Source organism: Pygoscelis adeliae, unplaced genomic scaffold (assembly GCF_000699105.1).
Source record: "Pygoscelis adeliae isolate BGI_AS28 unplaced genomic scaffold, ASM69910v1 Scaffold6, whole genome shotgun sequence".
Classification (NCBI taxonomy): Eukaryota; Metazoa; Chordata; class Aves; order Sphenisciformes; family Spheniscidae; genus Pygoscelis; species Pygoscelis adeliae.
In genome coordinates this window covers 4,695,996-4,719,030 of record NW_008825075.1, presented here as the reverse complement: position 1 = coordinate 4,719,030, position 23,035 = coordinate 4,695,996, and the positions used below count along the sequence as shown (strand labels likewise).

At 37.6% G+C, this 23,035-nt stretch overlaps 1 protein-coding gene across 2 annotated transcripts in view; it reads left to right on the top strand.

Annotated features, from left to right (window-relative positions):
- DROSHA (drosha, ribonuclease type III) overlaps positions 1–23,035 on the top strand; it is a 71,003-nt gene that overhangs the window by 14,761 nt on the left and 33,207 nt on the right. For both annotated transcript variants that reach the window (XM_009326683.1, XM_009326682.1), the window contains 7 exons: positions 3,006–3,077; positions 4,653–4,734; positions 6,035–6,109; positions 9,468–9,637; positions 14,220–14,344; positions 18,107–18,206; positions 21,222–21,329. In XM_009326683.1, coding sequence (XP_009324958.1) covers positions 3,006–3,077; positions 4,653–4,734; positions 6,035–6,109; positions 9,468–9,637; positions 14,220–14,344; positions 18,107–18,206; positions 21,222–21,329 — 732 coding nt within the window. The remainder of the gene's footprint in view (positions 1–3,005; positions 3,078–4,652; positions 4,735–6,034; positions 6,110–9,467; positions 9,638–14,219; positions 14,345–18,106; positions 18,207–21,221; positions 21,330–23,035) is intronic.

Here is a 23,035-nt window from a genome sequence, read left to right as displayed (position 1 = left end):
TTCACTGCTACATACATGGGATTTGTTTGGAAGGCAAGCTGTTTCTGCCCTGAAGTAGAACTTCTCTAAAACAATGGTACATGTGTGTTGCAAACATCTTGCCAGCACTGGGGACATGAGAAAGACATTTGTGCTAATGAGTCTCAGGTTTTGTCTTGACTAATTGTGGTAAGCATTGTCTTCAAACTGTGACTGAGAATGTAATGTTTTTACAGGTTTCACAGTTTGGAAGTGAAATAAACCATGGAATAAATTGTTAAAACTAATTGGACTTAAATTGGATGAGGAGGTTTGTTAGGTTGAAAAAGTTTAAAAAAACAGCAACAACAATAAAAAAAGGTTTTCCCTTTATTAAGTGACAAATGGACTTTTTTCAGAGATCCACTCTAAAGGGATTTCTATCTTCTAAAAACTTACCTAGACATATCCACTACTTTCTAACATCTCTTCAGCTTCTTCAGGAACTAGGGAAGTTACGATTTTTATTAAAAGCTGTAGGTATTTAAAGGCAATTAATTTTACGTTTTGAAAGCAAATATAACAAGAAAAGGACATGATTGGTACCTGACTGCCCTGCTTTTCCAATATAAGCCGAGTTAGCCATATCTGAGTGAAAAATGTGCAACTACTTCATTTCTGTACATGTGAAGATTTTTTGTTATCTTGATATTTTAAGAACTGTTTTTTCAAATGTTGTAGGGTTTGGTTGTTTCCTTGGTTTTATACCTATTATTAGCTACACCACCAATGCCAAACCCAGTGTAAGAACGGTTATCAGGACAGGACTGGGATGTAAGAATACTGGAACTGAGAGGCACTGAGAAGAAAGCATTTTTTTTGGTGACATTGCATAATACGTATGACAGTACTTTACTTTTGGTGAGCAGGGGAAGGGACTGTAATGTTGATGAGAAGTCAGTAAGAGAGTAGAGTTCAGCCCGTGGGGTTGCAGTGTGAAGCCGTCCTGCCAGGTAGCATTAACTCAGCCTTGGGGTTCAAGGCAGATTTGTCCCGAGGCTTTACATTTTCACTTTGCAAACGAGCAAAAAGGAACGGTTTTATTTTACTCCCATTAAAAGGGTAAAAAGATCACCTTATCTTTAGTTTTGTATCTACTGCATGACAGGAAGGCAGAGTGTTATGGATATCTTTAATATACAGAGAACAAGGAAAACTCTTCTTGTCTGACATGAGTAGTTAGTGAAGACTAAGCTTACTCTTACTGTAAAGTGCATGTGTGTGTTTTCTCATTCCAATTAGGGGAAGTGATCAGCAGCAAATGATTACTTTTTTTACAGAGTTGAATACAAAGCATGTTGCTGCATATTGTCAGTTCCTGTTACTAACAGGTATAAAGCCCTTTGGAAGGAGTCTTTTGCTGTCTTGAGATGATTTTTGGCAACATAAAAACTGCTGTTTGAGAGACATTTTGGAACATATTTGATAAAAGGGAGATGGCAAAGGGTAGCAAAAACAGAGATCCGAACACCAACATCTTTGAATGAGGTTTCTGTAATTTGAAGTCTTAGCTTTGCACACTGTTAGAAGTCTTACTACTGTTATTACTATTACTCAGCAATAATTTAGCACGTCAGATATTAGGGAAAATGGTTAGTACAGTCATAAGAGAAATCATAATTTTCTTAATATAACTACCAAAATAATTTTGTAGGACCAACCGCATTTTCCTTTGCTATTTATTTGCTTGTGTACGTGGAACTCTAATTCATGGAGATTTTGGTTGTGGTCACTTCTCTAAAGCAGTCATTTTCTGTTCAATACAAAGAAAAATACCCCAGGCTACTGAGTTTCTGAATCAGAGTATCCTCTCCTGGTTGAACTTACATGTTAGAAAGTAAGCAAATACTCCCTGTATTTTTTTGTTTGTTTTTAAAAAGCTCTGCTGATTTAAATGTGAAAGGTTTTCCTCCCCTCAGATTCTAAATGGGACATTTGACTTCCAAGGTTTTTTATTTTTGTATTCACATTTAATATTGTATCAAACTGTAGGAAGTGCAATTTTTTATTTCGTTGTTTGGTATAGCTCCTTAGTTTATCATGCAGATATCAACAGATTTTTGTAGAGAAAATAGATGTTTGACAGTGGACTGCAAGAAGATGCAAGCAGAATATTGCACCTCTGCTAAGTCCATTGATTTCAGTGCAATCCCAGCACCAATCAGATATCTATTTGTGAACTTATCAATGCAAAATAACCTTGGGTTGCCTCACTTTCACAGACCATTGAATTGTTCTAAGATTCTTTTACGCTTGCAAGGGCAGTGAATAGTAAAACTTGTGAAGAGCTGTAGATGTGTGGGGTAGGATTAAGCATTTCTGTAGTCTTTTAGAAATTTAGCATTTTTGCTTTAAAAAATCCCATTTAAAAAAACAAACACACACCTTCAGCAGTCCATGGACTTTGCAAACAAAGGAACCTTTTTTCAAAGGTGAAAAAAAGGAGTTTGTCTTACTAGTTAGTTGAGTGAACTTCTGAGAATATTTATTGGATGAAGTTAGTATAAACCTATAAATTTATCCTGAAGTTCTTATATTGTGTTGCTATGACTTAAAGCCATATTTTAAGACAGTATAGCTAACAGAATTGGCAGCATGCTAAAAACGCCTTGTCTTCAGGTCATTGTATCAATCTGACACGTTGTGTCACCAGCAATAAATTCACTTCCAAATAGACAAGTGAAAGAAGATACGAGTTTACTGACCTTTGCTTTTTCTTCTAAACAAATTTTCATCTCCAGTAGATGGCATTATTTAATCTTCCTTTACCATCCCTCCTGTCAGCCCTGTGTTATTACAGAGGTGGAGGTTAGAACTGTTACTTCTCTTGAACATGCTTGTGTTCCTGTCTTTGCATGATCCCGCAGAGCAGCTGTTTTAGTAAGTGTCCTTTTCAGCAGACAGTAATACCTTTGCATACAAAATTGTATTAACTATACCTTTGATGCTGTATAGTTTTTCATGCGAAATTTCTATTTTCCTTCCAGATTCCTCTATGTAAAGTAATCAGATTTAACATTGACTATACAATTCATTTCATTGAGGAGATGATGCCTGAGGTAAGAAGGATAATTAGTCAAAAAGTCAGAGTGGGTTGTGAGTTGTTGATATGCTTAATGGATTAAACTCTTCAGAATGCCATCTTGTAAAGTCTCTAAGAGACAGGCTGTGTTCTGAATGAATGGCTGAAAAGGAACTTGTACTCACAGGTACTAGCATAAATCCATCTACCTAGGCTATCATACATTAAAATCAAATAGTAAGAAGTGCTTATATCGATAGCTTCTTTTCATTTTAAGTTATATACAATATATGTCAGGTACTCTTACCTGTAAGCTGAGTTAGGCATTATCCTTCTTTTACGGATGACAAAAATAAGGCATATGGAGGTGCTGGTTTGCCAGGACCACATAAGTCAATGGCAGAGCTGAGACTTAAACATGAGTTTGAAGCTCTGAAGATTGCTTATCAGTACTTAATATAAGCTGTTGCAAAAACAAATTTCCGGTGGATACAAACAAAGCACATTCAGTTCATAATCTTTTTTTTTATTACAAATTAATCCCTGGTGAAGCCAGTTTGTGAAGTAAATTGCTACAGTGGAACAGCATGTGGAAGTACAGGAACACCCCTGCATATTAACTACAAAGATAGCATCAGTGTTTAATTTAGTCACATATATTTATGTTTTTCTTTCTAGTTATCTCTTTTTGTTGCTCAACAGCATCTAAATATATGCAAGAGCCCTGAAGTTCCTCAGCAAGATTAATGTGATCAAAGCAATTCATTTCTTGTTACTGAATGTGCTGTGTTGTGTCCAAATCCTGTTCTAAAACAACAAATGGCCACCAAGCAAAATAGGAAATTTGGCATTTTTTTGGACTCCTGGTCAATTGGCTATAGCACTATTTGCAGACTGTCTTTACTAATGCATTCTTGCAGAAGAGTTTGTCTCGTTGGGTTTGGAATTTATAGCTGGTATCGTACACGTACAATTTATGTCAACTTGGCCTGATTTTGTTTGTCAGGGAAGGCTTTTTAAGTTCCTTCATTTCTGAATGAAAGCTCTTTGCTTTGGAGGAGCTGCTTCCCCACTTGATGAGAAGAATCTCATTCTTTTCTTTTTTTCTTTTTTTTTTTTCTCCTCTCCTTTCCTGTTGGCTCTTGAGGTCAAAATCCTCAATTTGCATTGTACTGATAGTTGCTATGGAAGTGATCATGCTATCACAGATGGTGATTTATAAACTTTTAATATGAACATGTAGGAAAAAGTGAATTATGAAAAAGATACTTCTCAGAAATGTCATCTGCTTAGCTTACTCAGGTGAAAGGGTTTTAGTGCATGGCGAATTATCGCAGATTCGTAATTTCTGCCTATAGTGTTGATTTGGACATTGACTAAAGAGTCTTCATTACAATGCTTTCTTGGCAATGCTTTCTGAAGAGATCACTGTGTTATGTTACAGTAGGTGATTACAGATATATCGATACTGTTTCCAAAGCCCAGTGTCTAGCAGTTGGCAAATATGAAGACACTGTTTTTTTCATTGTTTTATTGAAATATACGTGAGTGGCATTATTTTTATTACAGTATTATATAATTATAATTCTGGTTTATTTTTTTCTTTCCCCAGAATTTTTGTGTGAGAGGTCTTGAGCTGTTCTCTTCATATCTATTCAAAGATATTTTGGAGCTCTATGACTGGAATCTTAAAGGTAACTTTTATTTAGAGGGAAAAAAAAATAATATACAAAACCCCGATTAATTGCAGCTTTTGTAAATAGGACTCTATTTTGTTATGTTCTTTCGTTTAAAAAGAAAAAAGTGGGGAGGGGCCTCAAAAGAACAGGGTCAAATGCTGGTTTACGTGAGAAGGACAAACTTCCACTTTGTTCTTCAAAAATGAAATATGTTAGAGTTCATTAGTGTGAGCTGTAGCAATTAAAATGCACAAACTTGGCACTGTATTCTTGCAGATAAACTAAATTTCTTCCTAAATCCAAAACAATTATTTTTAATCAAACACTAAATATTATTGTATGTTTAATATTGCACAGTATCGTGTGCGTGGTATTTTGAAAGCCAATGTGTTAGGTAAACTATTCTCTGTTTTTACAAGCTAACAAACAAGTTACTCATACAGTATTTCTCTATGGTCAACTTATAAAGCAGTGTCACAGAGACAGCCGTAGAGGGATAACATGTCATTATAGCTGAATGTTTTTGACTTGACAAAATGAAAATATATGTTTCTGTGGAGAGTGCGACGAAGGATAATTTCAGGGATGATCCTTCCCTTGGTCTAAAAGAAAACGGAGAATATCAAAGGAATTTCATTTCAGAATCTGTAGTGTGTTTTGTTGTCTTGACTTTGTCTATGGAGATGCACTCTGCACTTATTACAGTGAAACTTCTATGCTCCTCTGTTTAATGTTTTGTGTAGCCGCCTTTGGTTTAATACTAAATGTATTCTAATATCAGTGTTGTCTTTCCTATCACTGGTTCTGATTGTTCTTTCTTTTTTAACACCCGGTACTTGCTGGTTTTGTTTTTTTTTTCATGCAAAGCTTTGGATGATAAAATAGGAAACAAAAAACCACAAAATAGCATCATGGAAATTTCCTTGTTACCTTTGTTATTGTAACCAAAAAACACCCCACTAATTGGGAAGGACTAATAAACTAGTGCTTGTGTCTATAAGGCTTAAGTGAATAAATTATATAAAACCATTTCTTATTGTATCACTGTTTTACATAAAACTAATGTCTTTATTAGATTCTTTTTATTTTTAAGTTATTGTAGCTTTCTTTAAAATTGTCCATGTGAAAGCTTTCACTAGAAGTTGTTACTCTGTTCCTTTCTGCTGTGCATTTTGTTACTTTTCTGATTGAAACTTAGGTCCTATCAAATGTAATCACCGTTCCTTGATTTCGTTTGTGGCAGGGTTGCCTTCTTTTTTTCTCTTGCAAATATGTTGCTGTTCATAAATTTTCCATATTTTTTTTCATATTTAAGGTCCTTCACTTGAAAACGATTCTATTTGCTGCCCCAGATTTCACTTCATGCCACGATTTGTGAGATTTCTTCCAGGTAATGTTTGTATTATGTAGCTTTATGGAAATCAGATCTTAAAAAACAATAAAAAGCCCCAACAAACCCCCCCAAAAAAAAAAAAACCCACAAAAACGTTGCTGCAAGTTAAATGGTTCAGTCAGTGTAGAGGTCTGGTGCTTCCATCTGAAGCTGGTAGTGCTTGCTGGCAGTGTGGATGGTTTACTCAGAACTGGGATTCAGATGGGCAGGCCAAGTCTTGTTTCCAGCTTTTTTCTCTGTCATGGTGAGTTTAGGCAGTGCTGGGTCATCCTTGTCCTGCCCTGTGATGGAGCTGTGGCATTTAAGGAGTGCTATTACCTAATCTCACATGTGAAACTGAATTTAATGTCCCTTCTGCTCTTCAGGATACCATGTGATTATATTAAAATTCTTGATGTGCAGTTTTGAGGGTCAGCATGATTGGCAGTTCTAAGCACATGTTCTGATCGTTTCTTTTTTCATCTCAATGCAAGCTTAGACCTTGCACCAAATGGTGAAAGACAGAAAAACACCATTCCAATGCAGTTCAACCCGAGCCTGCCAGCCAAGGACAAGCTTCAGTGTGGAGCGTTTTGCTCGTTTTGAGTGAACAGCATACGCAGGCATTTAACACGTCCTAAGATACTAGGACAGACTTTCAGTTGATATAAATGTCATAGGTCCATTGAAAATGTGTCCTGCTGAGATCCTGCCAGTGATTGCTCCAGAAGGGTTGTGTGGACAGGAGGATGCGTTTCAGCTGCTGGACTGAGAGTGCAGATGAGACACGGAACAATCTTCATCAAGAGGGCTGTGGCCTGGAGGTGCTCTCTGCTCTGGGCTTTGAAACTTAGTTGGGATATTAGTTATAGCTGTAGCTAAATGAGGTTTGGCTCGTTACTGTGGAGAGTACTGATGGTTGGATGACTGTATTTCTAATTGTTGTTCCTTCCTGGATATGCAACAGTGTTCAATCAGAAGCAGAGCTCTGAGGCTTGCTAGCAAGCATTGATTTTGTTCTGCTAAAGCAATTTACAAAATAAGCCATCAAGCCACATGTGGCTGATTAACTTGACCTCATCACAAAATGAGAACGTTTGACCTGCCTGGTTTGTGTAGCTTGAGGGTGTTTTCCTGTTAGTTTGGGGTTTTTATATTCTGATATGTTTTATTTTAGTTTAGAAGTCCACTCTTTCTGCGCTGTTGGATTGTTTACTGATAGGGAGAGATAAGTCTCTATAACATGTATTCCTGTGTGCTTCCTCTTTAAGGTTCCCAGCCTTCTAACTCTTTACAGAAATGTCTTTTTCCTGATATTTCTGCATATATAGTTGCCTTTTAGCATCTTCGTGACAGATATTTTTTAATCAAGTTTGCATTTTGTATTGATTATTTTTTGAGATATCCTTGGAGATTTTTAATTTCCAGAGAGCGGGAATCTTTCCTTCAGGTATGTTTCAGAATGTTATTTATCCCTAATCAAAGAAGATATATCGGTGTAACAGATCTCCACACATCCATCAACTGTCTTTTTAAAGATAGAAATGAATTGCTGATTTTCCATCCCCTCTACTTTTCTTTCTTTCTTTCTTATTTTTCTAACATGGTCTAAAAATGTGAGGTTTGGGATGTCAGGTTTTCTGTGTGGATTACTTGGAGACAGGCGTTGGGGTAGCTCTAAGCTTTGAGCTAATCATACCGGGTTTACTGAGTGCCAGAGATGCATAGCATGTGGAATAGTGGCTGTATTGTATTCATTGTCATAGGTTTTTATTTAAATACATTAAGAGAGTAAAAGACCAGAAAAAAAACAAACATTTGAGGTCCCAAGTACTGCATGTTCTGACCCAGGAAAGGTCAGGTCTCTTAACTACTGTTTAGCACAGCTGTCTATAGCAACCTGTACCCTTCCGGTACACAGTCTTTGGTGAGTAAGGCTACACTTCTTTAGTGATTGTTGGACATGGGCTACCTCTTATGTAACAATATAATCTCGTTGTTGACAAAGACAAAAGACTTGTAAACTGAGTCCCTCTTTAATTTGAAGGAAAACTTTGCACCTTTAAAAATCTGCCCCTGTAGCTATTTAGAAGGATTTTCTGTTTCCAGTGAGGTTTGGGGTGTATTTTCCCCATTTAAGTTTCCCTCTTGGAGTTTGAATGAGATTAATTGTTCCAAGAGGCCAAGTTATATCATTCCCTTTCATCTTTTCTGTACCATAGTGCTGTAATCCCAGCTGAAGTAAGAGAAGCACTTGTTCCCTCGTGTCTCTTGTAGAAGACATCATCTTATGCAACACTGCTGTTATGTAGCAGTTCTGCAAGGTTTTTCCTGTGTGCCTGGGATCACATTCCTTATCCCCCATATTGCTCTAAGCCTTCACTTCTGTTTTTTCTCCGTTCCTTTTTTTTGTGTGTGTAGTGATAGAGAGAATGTACTCAGTGGCAGGACCAGATTGCTCCTGCTCCCTGAAAGGGAAGGGAAATCAATGTTTGTGCTCTGTGCGGATGAAACTTGAAGATGCTTCCATACCTACAAGTTAACACCCTGTTGTTGAAGGAGGGGGTCGGAGAGACGCATGTCCAAATTAAAGCACTGTAGTAACATGTCAATCTTTTTACTCATATGAGCGGACATACTGAATTTGAATAGTCAGTGTCTTCTGAGTGGTGGTCTGTCAGGACCGTCACTCACTCGTCTTTCCTGTTTGCATCTTCACATCTGTAACTGGCTAGCTGGAGCCAGTCAGATGTTTATTATACTGTCTTCCTTTGTTACAAGCAGCCTTTGCTGCGCATGTTTCCTGGGGTCTCGGAAGTATTTAGCAGTTTTCATGTGCCCTTGATTCATTTAGTGACAGAAGACAGCATGAGGCTCTTTAGTCTTCGTTACTGCAGGTACAGCATGTAAGCACTACAGATAAGTTTAAAATGCAAGGATAACTTGCTACATAATTCCAGAAGTATCCTGTAAAATTTTGAGTGTTCTTTAAAAAGGCTGCACAAATGCCTAAAGGCTTTTTAACTACCGTTGTAAAAAAAAAAAGAGTGTGAAAAGGAAGATATAACTGGACAATGCAACTGATTGTTCTGCCTACTCATTTTAAAGTTTTTTCAGGCAAGTTAGAAACTTCAGCTTTACAGTATGATGAAACTGTTATTCTTGCTGCCATTACCATTATTGCTTCCAGTTTAGCAAAGTGTTTATGCATGTGCAATATTCATCAATAAAACATTTGCCTTCATATTTGTCAAGTTGCTTAAGCATTTTGCATTTTATTTTGCTTATCCGAATATTTTGTTCTGCATATTTTCTCCTTTGCTCGTGCTTTAGGAGTGAATATCTGAAATGTGTTTTATTTATTTATGTTTTCAAGATGGAGGAAAAGAAGTACTCTCAATGCATCAGATTCTTCTCTACTTGTTACGATGCAATAAAGCTCTGGTTCCTGAAGAAGAGATTGCTAACATGCTTCAGTGGGAAGAACTGGAATGGCAGAAATATGCAGAAGAATGTAAAGGGATGATCGTTACCAGCCCTGGCATGGTAGAGCAAATAATTCTGATTTATGAACAACCCAATGACACGTACATGTCTTGTTTCAGAGAGTCTGCTACAGGCTGAATTAGAAAGGGAAAAGGTGACCAGTGACAGTTGCAGATTGCTATAGGAACAGTTCATTGGCTTGTTCCAACCCTGGGAAGAATTGCACCCTCTGCTGCTCTACTGAAGGGCAGATTTCCAGATGAGCGCTGCTTCAATGTGCACATTAAAAGGAATGGCTATATTTTATCTACGTGAAACTGTAGTTTGCTCCTCTGCTTTCTTACTTTCTCAGACAGTCTTTATGTGCATGATCTCATTCTCTTTGCCGTGACACAGGACCAGAGAATTAGTAACTATTTGCTATTTTCTTTCATCTTCCTCTTTTGACCCGCTAGCTCTATTTAAAGGGCTCTATCCAGATTCTGCCCTGAATATGGAAAAGGTGTTTTCTGCCCATGTGGTTTTTTCCACGTTGTTTCTATGTTGCTCTCACTGAGGAATTTTGTGTACATTAATGAATGCATCCATTAATTTTCAGTGCCAAGCTTGAAACCCCTATGGCCTTATTATTTTTGGAACAATTAGTACTTTAAAGCATATGTTCTCTGAACACAGCCCCTTTCAACTCCAGCATTTATGTGAATTTAGTCCATTTTTGACTTTCACACTTAAGAAATGTGGGTCATGAGAATAGATGATGTCCGCTAAAAGCTGCAGGGTTCTGTTTGCGTGGTTCGATCAGTATCGCAAAGTGATATCTCAGTAGTAGAGGCATGTTTTGGACCTAATATTTTAGACTGCCATGCAGCTTTCTCAGTTGTAATACCTTTCTTTCTCTGACTTCATTTTCCTCCTTTGCTCATAGCTCAACTTCGTAGCTTCTCCAGAAAAAGTGTGACTTGGTATCATGCCTAAGGGGAAATTTAATTTGCTAACTGAAAAACCTGTCCCCAAACTGCAGCCAAGGTGACTTCCTAAATACATTTTTCAAGTTCATATTTTTAAGTATGGCAGCATTATGTTTAGTAAACTACTTTATAAGCTAATCATAACTTGGGCAGGATAATTTATTTTTCCCTTGATTTCATTCTGAGTGTTTTCGTTCTGGCAAAAACTCTCTAGACCAAAAGGAAAAGATCATCATCTGTGGGAACGTGAAATACAGAATACACATGAACTCTCACTATGGAAAATTCTACCTGAGCTGGTCAAAACTGAGTGCTAAACCAGAATCTCATAATAGAAATTATTAAACAGCCTTAACTGTTTAACTTAATGTTGCTTGTGGTTTCTGTGATACAAGGTGCATGCTAGTGCACAAGTCGTCAGCATCTGAATGGTATACGCTGACATAGCTTCAGTGGTTTTGCTGAAGATATGCTGATTTCAGCTAGCTGAAAACTTGCTTTTTTTTTTAGCATGAAGGAACACATACATGCTTCTTCGTTGTGTCACTGAACTGTAAATGTCTATGCATAAGGCAGTGCAGTTTGTGAGTGGTAGTGTTAGTTTTTAGTTTTTGTGTGATTTTTACTGACAAACTTTGCATTCTACAAGGCAATGTTTTTAAAGATGTGTGTGGACATCAAAATATGTAAGCATAAAAGAAATCTGCAGTACTTTGAAACATTGTCATGTTAATGCTATCATTAGAACATGTTTTTTCTCTCAAGAAGATTGCAGTGACTTTCTTCTTAGTTTGTGGATTTTTTCTGTTCATTGCAGCATATTCTATTGAGTATGAAAGTAAGTGAAAAATAGAATATGAAAGTATTTTCTATGCATTTTACAACATTAGAAGATAAAACAGTTCTGTTTATAGAGAAAATGTGAAACTGTTTTGGAAAATGACAGCTCTTCAATTCAATTTTATCCACTTGACACAACAAAGTAAAACCACTAAATTTTATTTTTTTCTGCTTTCCTCCACAACATCACTTCAGAAATAATAATTCCTCTTGTGAGCAGATCTAGGTTTTTTATATGTATTTTATTTTTTTTAAGTGAGGTGTATATATGCATGATGGAGAAGGGAAAAAATCTTGATAGGCATATAAATCCTGTTTACTTAAACAACTAACAGTAGTTTAGCATTATTTAAAACCATTTAATTTATTCATGGTGTTTCATTAGTTCAGTGACACTTTGTGTTAGAATAGATTTAAAGGTTCACAAATTTTAATCCTTTTCAATACTTGACTCTTTTTTTCTAAAATATTGCTGCTTTTCTCACTAGTACAAATATATATGTATTTTAACATACTTTTGTACTACATCTGCATGCAATCTCATGTCTTCTAATATCAGCAAAGCCTCGACTGATGACATTTGGAATAGGAAACAAAGATAACGGGCCTCTGTTCTGTTAGAATTTCTTTGTTTTTGAGATTTTAAAAGCGAGGTTGTGTTTATTAGATTGTCTCTCACAGCACTTTTAAAAGAACACAGGGATAAAAATCTGGAAGAATAACGTCTAATTTGCTTGCGTCCTGTCTGCTGGTGCGGTTTATGCTGTATATTTCTGTATGGTGCTGTTTGTTCATTTAACCTTCAGAAACAGCACCAGAGAGGAAGCTGGTGTTCACCGTGCTGAAGGAAAAAAACATAGCCTAGCTACTCCCCTCTCATAACCGTCAGTGAAGGAACAATCGTGATGAAGTCTTAAACAACGAGTTCTTTTGTTCTGGCTGTTACCAGGCATCTGTGAACAGCTGTGTAACTGAGTGACAAAACTCAAAGGCAGTGGCGTATAAATAAAGAGAAAGAGTCTGGTTTTGAGTGATCCCGAGGCCACGTGTTTCACAGACTCTGCTATAGGCATATTGAAAGCTCTTCTCCCTTTCACACTTTTCAGAATCAGATTACTTCTATTTAAGTGTCTAAAATGTGGAACATTTGAATAGGAAAATATTGTCAGTAATTTTTTTAAAATACATTGATTATAACTGGTGTATTGAGTATAATTATTGTTTCATATTCTGTTAATCATATTTTGCTGCCTTGGTTCTCAAAGGAGTTGTTGGGTAGCAAGGTTGCTTTTTTGAGGGGGGCGGGGATAAGAGAAGTTCCTGATTTTTAATGTTAAGAGAAGGGAGAACCAACGAACAACTTTTGTGAAGGTAAAAACTTTTCAAATTAGCTTTGTGCAAACCCCACAAAAACAGATAAACTTAAATTTCAGGACTTTAAGCTTTGGTTTAGAGAAGAACATTCTGTCTGCTCCAAATCCTCCCCATGTTCTTCATTAGATTTTGTTGTCCTAATCACTTTTTCTTGGAAATGCTGTGGGGAAAACCTTTTCTCCCTGGCCCCCTCCGCCCCCCCCCCCCCCACTTTTTTTTTTGGCTGGGGAGATGTAACTTTATGTTCAGTCATCATGTCCAAAGGGAAGCTGATAAGCATTTGGAAAATGTTTCTCTGTCTGAATGTCAAAGTTTTAAGTAAGTTTTTGTATTTCTAGAATAGACTGGAAATGTGGCCACCTGATGAGGCTTACCTTTATTTCTAGAATTGGCTTTGCTTATCCATGCAGAAAATGATTGCTTCGAACAGTTCTACCAAGGTGGTTTGAAGGGTGAAAGCTTTGTTCTTGACACAGTTTTTATTGTTTTCTGAAGAGAATGGTGGGAGCTGTTTCTGTAACTCTGAAACTCATCTTTGAGAAATTCACAATGCTAAATTAGAAGTTTTGAGATGCAGGTAACTAGAAATAATGCCCTTTTTCTGAAACCTTAAGACAAGCAGAAAATACTGGCCTGATCCAGCTGATAGCAAAGTGGGGAGTAAGCAGGCACATAACAAAGCAGTTTGCCAGGTAACAGAGAAAATTACTTGGAGACAAACTGTGCACCTTCAACTGAGTTTTTAAATATGTTAGATAAGTGATCGAGAGCTCTGTAAGCAGCATGTCTTCTACAGTGATGTGCAATTACTCATTTTCAGTGTTTTTAGAGGTGAAATGAAAGTTGCCTCCTTCCGTACTGTCCTTTATAATTATAAAAAGAACTTCTGTTTTGAACTGTAGAAAGGACAAAAGTATCCTCGCTATACAAGACTGTATTCCTCATTATACACATCAGCCTAGGAGCCTTTTTCTAAGAGTAGCATGACAGATTTTTTAATGCTGTTTAGTCGGTGTGATTGAATGGATTGAATAATGGCTTCACTTGCTTTGGGAAATCAGGAACAGAACTAAAATTAGAGAGGTAACCTGATCTTAGCGAACTACTCAGGCATGTGGGAGTTTGGATGCCAGAATGTTAATCCTGATTTTATTTCCAGTGTTTGACCAAAGAAAGTTGCTTTAAATTCTCAGAAATAATCAAACTGTAAATTTTCTGACTTGTAAAATGAAAATAAAAAGACTTCCTTTTTTTGCTGGGAAAGCTAAGTCAATTAACTTTGTTTCAGTCATGGTCATTGCCATTGACAAATATTTATTATAATATTAATTATTAGTTTTATGTGTATTTTAATAAGCTTGGAATATTGCTGCTTCATGGTTCCTGGACAGTGTGGGCTAGAGGTAATACATTTTCCATGGAGCTGTCGTCAATTAGGTATATTTTGTTTTTTCTCCTAGAAACCCAGCTCAGTTCGTATTGATCAACTGGACCGGGAACAGTTCAATCCTGATGTAATTACTTTCCCCATTATTGTCCACTTCGGGATACGACCTGCTCAACTCAGTTATGCTGGAGATCCTCAGTAAGATGCTTTTCCTTCCATCTTTCGTTCAGAAACTCATTACTGTTGTCATTTGTGGCTTAAATAGGGCTTGTTTATATCGGACTTAATTAAGCACATAAAGCTTAGTGCTTATGGCATTGGACACTAGCTCTTGTAAATTAGAGAATATAAGGTATAACTTGTTTTTTCTGGCATAACTCAGGATCTGCTGAAAATAAATGTGCATGCATGTGCAGTATAAAATTTCCTAACCTGAGAACAGCTCTTCTAGGTCAGACCAAAGGCTCCTCAAGCTCCACATTATTTCTCCGAGAGGCCAGTTGTGGGTTTTTGGAGAAAGAATAGTGTAATGGGAAGGCAGAGGGGGAGAAACACCCAGGCTTCCGAAGGTCCGTAGCATATGGACTTCTGAGCTAGAGGATATATTTGGATCATTTTGTTTAGCAGCCCTGAACGGATCTTCCTTCTCTAAATTTCTCAAATCACTGTTTGAATCTTTCTATGCTACTGACAGGGAGAAGATTCCAGGTAATCACCTCCCCAGTGCTATTGTGCATCATATGAAAAAGGACTGACTTTTGTTTCAGAGCTGCTACTTGATCGTTTAATTAGATGCTCTTCAGGTCTTACATCTAATAATGAACATAGCCATTTTCTGTTTGCTTTCTTCATGACATTTATTTTTCTTGCACCCTGCTATATCCTACTTAGTTGTCTCTTTCTATGCCTTGAAGGATCTCAAGTTTTATGTACTATTTCCTAGCTTGGAAGCTGTTGGGTCCATGCTACTTTTCTCTGTCCCTTTTATATCCTTATAGAGATTGGGAGGAATGTAGTGAAGAAGTGGAGAGGGAATCAGAACTTCAGTCAGAGCAAGGAATACTGTTTCACTGTGGATTTGTGTAGTGGTGTAAAAGTGATTGCTGGATTTTGTTCACAATTCTTTTCTTAATTTCTGACAATTTCAGGGAACTCTTCCAGTGGTTTGGAGACCTGATTTCTGAATGATGACAGACAGTATAGACCCCATCTCTTGTGCATATATAGTTAAGGTTTTCTTTTTCCTCATGCATTTTCCTCCAGTGTCTTTTAAGGATGTTGAATTTCACTTGCAGTTTTGAGGCCCAATCACTCATATGTGCATGTATGACAGATATATTCTTCTACAACTCCTTGCTGAGAATTTTAGATTTAATGTGGTGGGAATTGGGAAGAGAGAGTACTTATCCAGATAATAACATATTTTCTTTTGGCTTTGAGTATGACTTTTAATCCTTCTCATCTTTTAGTTTTCTTATCCATAAAAAGAAAATAATTAGACCAAAGGATATAAGAACCACCTTTATTTTGATGCTGAGTTTCTTAATATTTGTAAAGTTCTAGTACCTTGCATTGAAAAGAGTCTAAAGATACAAAAATTGTTCTTCCCACACTTTTATTTTAACTTACTTTAAAATTTCCATGGCTTTTTTTTTTTTCCCCCCAGAGCTGCTCACAGAATTTAGGCGTGCTTCTCTTTATCAAAGCAACAAAGCAGTTTTTGTGAAAGACCTCTGTGGTGCCGTCATAAATCTCAGGCTTAACTCTGGTGTATGTGTGAAATAGGTAATGCCCAGAAAAGATTTTCCTCTAGTGTCTCTCTTTATGATGTTCTAATACAGAATTTTTGTTACTATAATCTGTTTGTTATTGCAAAGTCTGAGAATTAATAGAGTTTGTCCCACCCATATTAATACTAGTAGCAAAACATATATTGTAGGTCTTAGTTTCAGGTTCTTGTTTTTGGGTTGAAACCTCCTTGTGGCATTTGTTTGTTTTCTGGTGGGTTCATTTGTTCATTAACTCATTTTTCTTCTTTGGATGGGGATTTGCCAGAATAGATGTGCTATTCTGCAGATTGCAGAAATGTGGAGAACAGCATAAGAAAAATCTATGGATTGACCATTTCAGGTGTGTTTATAGACTCAAAAAATATCAGCATCTCTAGAGGCAGAGAGTATACATTCAAGAATGCTGCAGAGAAATAGTCATGGAAAAAAAGCCAATAAGAAAGGATCTGTTTGTGTGCCTGTGAATGTGGGATGCTGGGAAGATTAGGGAAGACTTAGGGAAGTGATTATGCCCCTGTACTCGGCACTGGTGAGGCCGCACCTTGAATAGTGTGTTCAGATTTGGGCCCCTCACTACAAGAAGAACGTTGAGGTGTTAGAGCATGTCCAGAGAAGGGCAACGAGGCTGGTGAGGGGTCTGGAGCACAAGTCTTATGAGGAGCGGCTGAGGGAACTGGGGTTGTTTAGCCTCGAGAAAAGGAGGCTCAGGGGAGACCTCATCGCTCTCTACAACTACCTGAAAGGAGGCTGTAGCGAGGTGGGTGTCGGTCTCTTCTCCCAAGTAACTAGCGATAGGAGAAGAGGAAATGGCCTCAAGTTGTGCCAGGGGAGGTTTAGATTGGACGTGAGGAAAAATGTCTTTACTGAAGGCATGGTTAAACATTGGAACAGGCTGCCCAGGGAAGTGGTTGAGTCCCCATCCCTGGAAGTATTTAAAAGACGTGTAGATGAGGCGTTTAGGGACGTTGTTTAGTGGGCATGGTGGTGTTGGGTTGACGGTTGGACTCGATGATCTTAGAGGTCTTTTCCAACCTTAATGATTCTATGATTCTATGATTATGAAATAGTAAAAGAACTGCTGCTTCATTTACTGCTTTGCCAATAGTGTGGTAAATTCCTACTAAAACCACTGCTCTAAGTTGGTACTGAGGAGGGTCTTATTTTATAATGTAAGTATAAAAGAAAATAAATTTCTTTGGTAAACTTCTTCCCTCTGTACTCTAATTCCCTGCTTCCTATTAAAAGTCTGGTTTTATGGGTTTTCTTGAAAAAACACTACAGAGGTGATACTATTTTGGAGATAGCATTGTTTCCTAAGGACACAGAGTCCATGTCATGATTCTCTTGGTCGCTCCTCCTGTGGTAACTTTTGAACCTGTTGGTCAATTGCAGCTGAATATAATGGTGGGATGTTGTCTAGAAATGGAGTAAGTTCTTATAAGTTTTGTGAAAATCCATGCTAGATCACAGAGAGACTCCACTGAGGAAAAAGTTCCGTTATTGAAGTTCATGTGTAGACACCCCCAAAATATGGAAAGGCTAGATGGTTGAAGAAAACCAGATACCTTAAGTAATGCTAACTACAGAGAAAACTTGACTTGCTGTTTCCATTCAACGCAAACACTAGGGAATGAAACTTTTATTTCACTGTTCACAGAATGACTTCATGTTTCACGACTTGTAGAGCTCTTCCTCACGTGCTTCACTGAAATGTTTTAGCTGGTGTCAGGACAGACACTTCTTGCGAAAGGTTACTACTGCTTTTCAGTGAGTGATAGGTAAACCCTGTGGAGAAGAGGGAGTTTTCACCTGCCTGAATTGAGATGTCATACTGCGGGCAAGTCTTTTCAGCATGCGGGGGTGGCTCTCTGGAGGGGACGGGTGGGTGTCTGGGAGACCTGGGTTCTACCCTGAGCTTTGCTGTTCACCTCACGCTGCACACTAATGCCTCCTCTCTGCTGCTGTGGTCCACCCCGCTGGAACAACTGCAGAGACACTGTCACCTCTCTTGGAAATAATTTGAGATTTTTTTTCTGGAGCAAAAAGATGCTTGTAGACAATCTGCGTGTATATGGGTGCATTATTAGCAGCTGGTGTGTTCATAAGGACAAACGGTGAGAAACTTTTGTTGTACCAGCCAAAATATTTGTTTTCTGGTTTTGTCCTTCAGATACCAAAAGCTGTGGAAGAGTTACGTGAAGCTGCGTCACCTGCTGGCTAATAGTCCCAAAGTCAAACAGGCTGATAAACAGAAATTATCACAAAGAGAGGTATGCTGAGCCTTCCTGTAACTGATAACTGAGCACGGTTATTCAGGATGGAATAAAGCCATATGACTGCCCTGTTTATGGAAACACTAGAAATCCTTCACAAAAGATTTTCTTTTCAGGCTGTTAACACTGATTTTATTTTTATCTTTGCTTGTTAGTGAATGGATTTTTTTCCTTTTTTCAGCTGTCAAACTACTGCAAGTTTTTTACCCAATTATAGAAATGATCATTATAGAACCATAACTTCTTTATAGCCATTGCCATTAATGGTTTCAAGAATTAGCATAGAGAAGGACTTTTTATTTCAGAGTGCACTTTTAACTGGCTCATAATTTTAAACATTTCTCTTCTGAGATAAAAACTGCCACAGTTTTGTGTGGTTTTAAACCATAATTTATTAGGCAGTCTTAGTGACATTCCTTAAGGTCTTTGAGTTGAAATAATCTGGTTGTTGTCATTTTCAAGTAATCTTTAATGACAAATGAGGTATTTTTGAATTTTTGTCTTTTCTTTCTCTTTTTTTTTGCCCCTGAAGTGATGAGCAATAAGCATTTCCTAAGTGCAGATGCTCAACCAATTGGGAATTAAAATCAGAAAAATAAAGTCACCTAAATATAGACTAAAGCACCCTGCTGTCAGGTATCTTTTTTTATTTTATTTAAGATCTTGGACTGAAGCTTTTATTTTGTCTGGTGCATGTCTACCAGGCAGTCTTAATTGGACAACTTACATAAAGAATACATACAGGGGAAATTAATTTCTTTGGTACCGGATGGAATTTAGTTACATGCTGTTGTATTTTTATTTATTGATTAGAAACCCTGATGATTCATAGAATCATAGAATAACCTGAGTTAGAAAGGACCCATGAGGATCATTGAGTCCAATTCCTCAGTCTTCCCCAGTTTGCTAATTGCGTAGCTTTGGTTGCAGTAAATGTTTGATACATTTGACATTGCACCTGATTTTTATTATTACTGCAAAACATAATATGCTGTTGCATGAGCAAGAGTCTTAGTTAACATTTTATTTATGCTGATATTAAGTAAGCCTTTAGCTTCCTTACTTGTAAATGGGAAAAAACACAATATTGTGACTTAACTGTGCCACAGTTGTAAGGAGAAAAAAAAAAATTGTCCCTATAGGAGATGATTTTGTTTGCTACAGCTTTCTACACTCAGAGCAAGTAGAAGGGAAGACTATTGTTTTATGGGCATCTTTTCATTAGGGGCTAATGGATGACTTATTTGTAAAATTGTAGTGGATTGCATGTGGGTGGGTGATTATGTTTTGCTTCAAAAGATAAAATGCTCCTTTGGTATTTATCACTTTGAGTGGTGTGCTGATTTTTGTTTCTAGACTGTATTATCTAGGATAATGGGTTTATCAAGTAGCTGTCTGCCATCTGAGAGGCATATGGGGCTGAAGCAGAAGCTTTATGTGAGGATAACCTTTGCATTTTGCCAATGGATGTGTCAGTAACTTAGAAGGAGCTGTAGGGCTGCACCTGACTGGTACATGGGCTTTTAAAGATTATGATTCATATGTTATGAGTAACACTGGGGTGCTCCTGAGCCAGTCAGCCTGAAAGTACAGCTAGGTCTAGCAAACACTGTAGCGCCTGTCTCAGAAAACACCCAATGACACAGCCTCAAAATGCAAATTTTAGACAATTGTCCTAAATTATCTAGGACAATTTAGGGGGTGCAGTGCTGTAAGCATCTCTGTTCTCTCTGTCATCGGTCATTCACTACAACGAGATTGTATGATGTTATTATTTGTGACAAGGTCATGCCTGGGGGTGTTATTCCTCTAACCTAACTTCAGGCGTTTATAGCAGGTGCGTAAATTGGGACCTGAAGGCTCACTTTGAAGTCAGTGGAGAGAGAAATGCATTTTTTGAAGCCATTTATCCCCCTTCATTGAATATAAAAGGAGCCAGGGCTAACTAGCTCCTACCCTAGATGCCTCAGTATTGAGGTGTCTGAGGTTTGATGAATCTGCATCTGGATAGATGCACCTCTTGGAACTACTCTGTGATTCTCTGCAGAACAAAAGTCAGAGCCTGTTCCTGCCCAGAGATGCTCACAGGCTTCAGACTGGAAGCTGGGAAGAGACGGCTTTGAGCAAGTGCCCTGTAGTGAGAAGGAGAGGGAGGATGGGTTGCAGCTTTGAAAAGTTTTGTGTTCTGAAGAAGGAAGAGCACTGAGGGAGGCTTTACCATTAGTCCATGTGGGGAGCTTGCATACCCTGGGGGCTTTGTAGTATTGGAACCAGGAGATCCTGATCCAGGGGTGATTTATTTTAGTTGGTTTTCTTTCATTCCATTTTTACAGAAAATAGTTTTCTTTTAATGACTCTGTCCCTTTCATAGTTTTTAGAGACAAATAAACTGTTCGCACAACACCAAATAGCCAGTGGTCAAGGCAAAACGGATTTTTTTAAAAAATTTTTTAATTGAAATAATACTGGTAGAATTCATCATAATAGGCTCCAGGACTAGTGGATGCTGACCCCTTTCCCAGACTGAGAGTACTGACAGTCTTGAACAGGAACTATTATGAAGTAGCCAAGATCACAAAACAAAGCCTTTCTTTTACTTAGTGTTTTAATCCTACTGAATGCTTCAAACCAGGAGTACTCATGGTGACAGACTTGAACGAAGAGGTTGTTTTTCACACAGGGGTAAAGAAGGTGCTTTCATTATAAGGACCTTAACTTGCTTACTTATGTATCGTCTTGGATGTATGAGTTGGCCTGGTTTGTTCTGTCATTTGCAGTAAAAAAACGTAGTCACCTCTGTTCTCTTCTTGGTCTACCAAAGTCCTCTGTCTACACTGTACTCCAGCACGTCCACCACAGTCTGTGGCTGGCAGTTACAAGATTTGGACTAGTCTTAGAAACTGCTCACCAAAAGCAAACCTTAAATGGGTATTGTGAACACACTTATGTGTGCGTTGATACTGCTTTGTTGTAGAAAGCTCTTCACAGGAGCTCCGTTCTCTCCCTATCTAGGAAGCACTGCAGAAAATTCGTCAGAAGAACACAATGAGACGTGAAGTGACCGTCGAGTTGAGTAGCCAGGGATTCTGGAAAACAGGGATACGCTCTGATGTCTGCCAGGTGACTAAACCGCAGAGATGTCTGATGTATTTTCTTTCTTGATAGCTGCCATTTACCTCTTGCAAGGGTTTGCTGTGATTCTAGGCTGAAGAACCAAATGGAAATAAATACCTTCGCTTCAATAAGATCTGTTGATTTAGGGAACTATTATAGTGTCCTGTCTACCCCCTCCACACACAAAAAAAGTTATTTTAAAATTTTAGTTTTCTTGACACTGGTTGGTTAGCATAAGGGAGAGGGGGGTAGGAATGGTTAGCTTGAGGCTGGAGGTTAGCCAAATGTTGAGTCTAGTGTGGAACTCCAAGAGCTTCTTCATCCATCAATTGGGTTGGTTTTAGATATTTTTATTTTAATATATTTTTCTATTTAGATATTTTTTAAAAAACAATTTTACAGTGAAGCATGAAGAAATATCTTTTTAGTTGAACAAAAAGAAGGAAAAAAAAACCCATCACAACTAACTTTTGGATTAAAACAGGTGACCCTCAGTAGGAAGATCTCTTTCAGATACTCATACACATGACATCTCCAAGGTACAGGTCTCTGCCAGATCCTATTCTGAAGCAGTTCGCAGCCACCATCTTTGTGGTATGATAAAAATAAGTGCAATTTTTATATAATATTGTATTAGTAAAAATCAAGTAGTTATAACAGCCAAATAAATATACTAGAGGTATACTTGCATCATTTTTTTTTAGCTGTTGTTTTGGAGATGTTATTTAAGAATTAAATGCTTACAATTTAATATTAACAGTATGAAGTATAAACTTCGGGGGTTGCTAGGCAAAGGTATAGGTAGAAATCCCATTGTTATCTTAGAAGTCTGGTAAAGGCAAAGGAGAAATTCTAATGGGAGAGAAATGCTAATAAGTACAATTGCTCTTCTGTCTAAAACATTTCTTGTGATTCTACTATTGCTTCTGAAGTCGGAGAAAGAGAATAGTGGAACAGTATCTTCTCATATAGCTGAGGAAAGTTACAGCACTTTTCTAATATTTTTTGTTGGGAACTGTATCTACTTTTACAGGTTAAGTAAACAGTGTAAATTTCTAATTTAAGAGCTTTTGAAACAGTTCTGTTATTCATAATACCTTCTGTGATTCATCTCTTAATGTCTTCTTGGATATTCGTGTTTCATTTTGTTGCTGAAGGACAGCAAAACACCAAAGAACGATGAAAGTAAAGCTATTTCACATTTTTGTGCCCATCTGCAGCCATGACATCTAAATCAGCCAGTTCTGGTATGAAGGTCCTTTGATTTGATTTCTTTGAGAGGCCAAGAGTAGGCAAACTGTATGTCTGTAAAATGAAAGATTGCTGGTGTCGCTACATGCTTTTTCTCAGATTAAAGATGACTAGAACTAAATACACATAAATCAAGCCTGTGGGCAGAGCTAAAGTGCAGTGATTTAAAATTAATGCCTTTAAAAGCATTGCTGTTTAGAGGAGTGAAACTCTTAAGTCACTCTGATAACTTATAGTTGCTCTAAGTTCCACATATCAGTAATGACACTGGTCTTTGCAGTCTCAGAAATTAACCACTTAGAGGGGGAGGAAAAAGGGCGAGTGAAATGTTCCAAAAATGTAAAATGCCTGTGTTGTGCCCGGCTCACTTGAAGTTACCCAGTAGATGGAGTGCACTACTTGGCCACTAAGCTGGGCAGCACTTACTATGCAGTCTGGCAGGATGGGGCCATGCTGAGAAT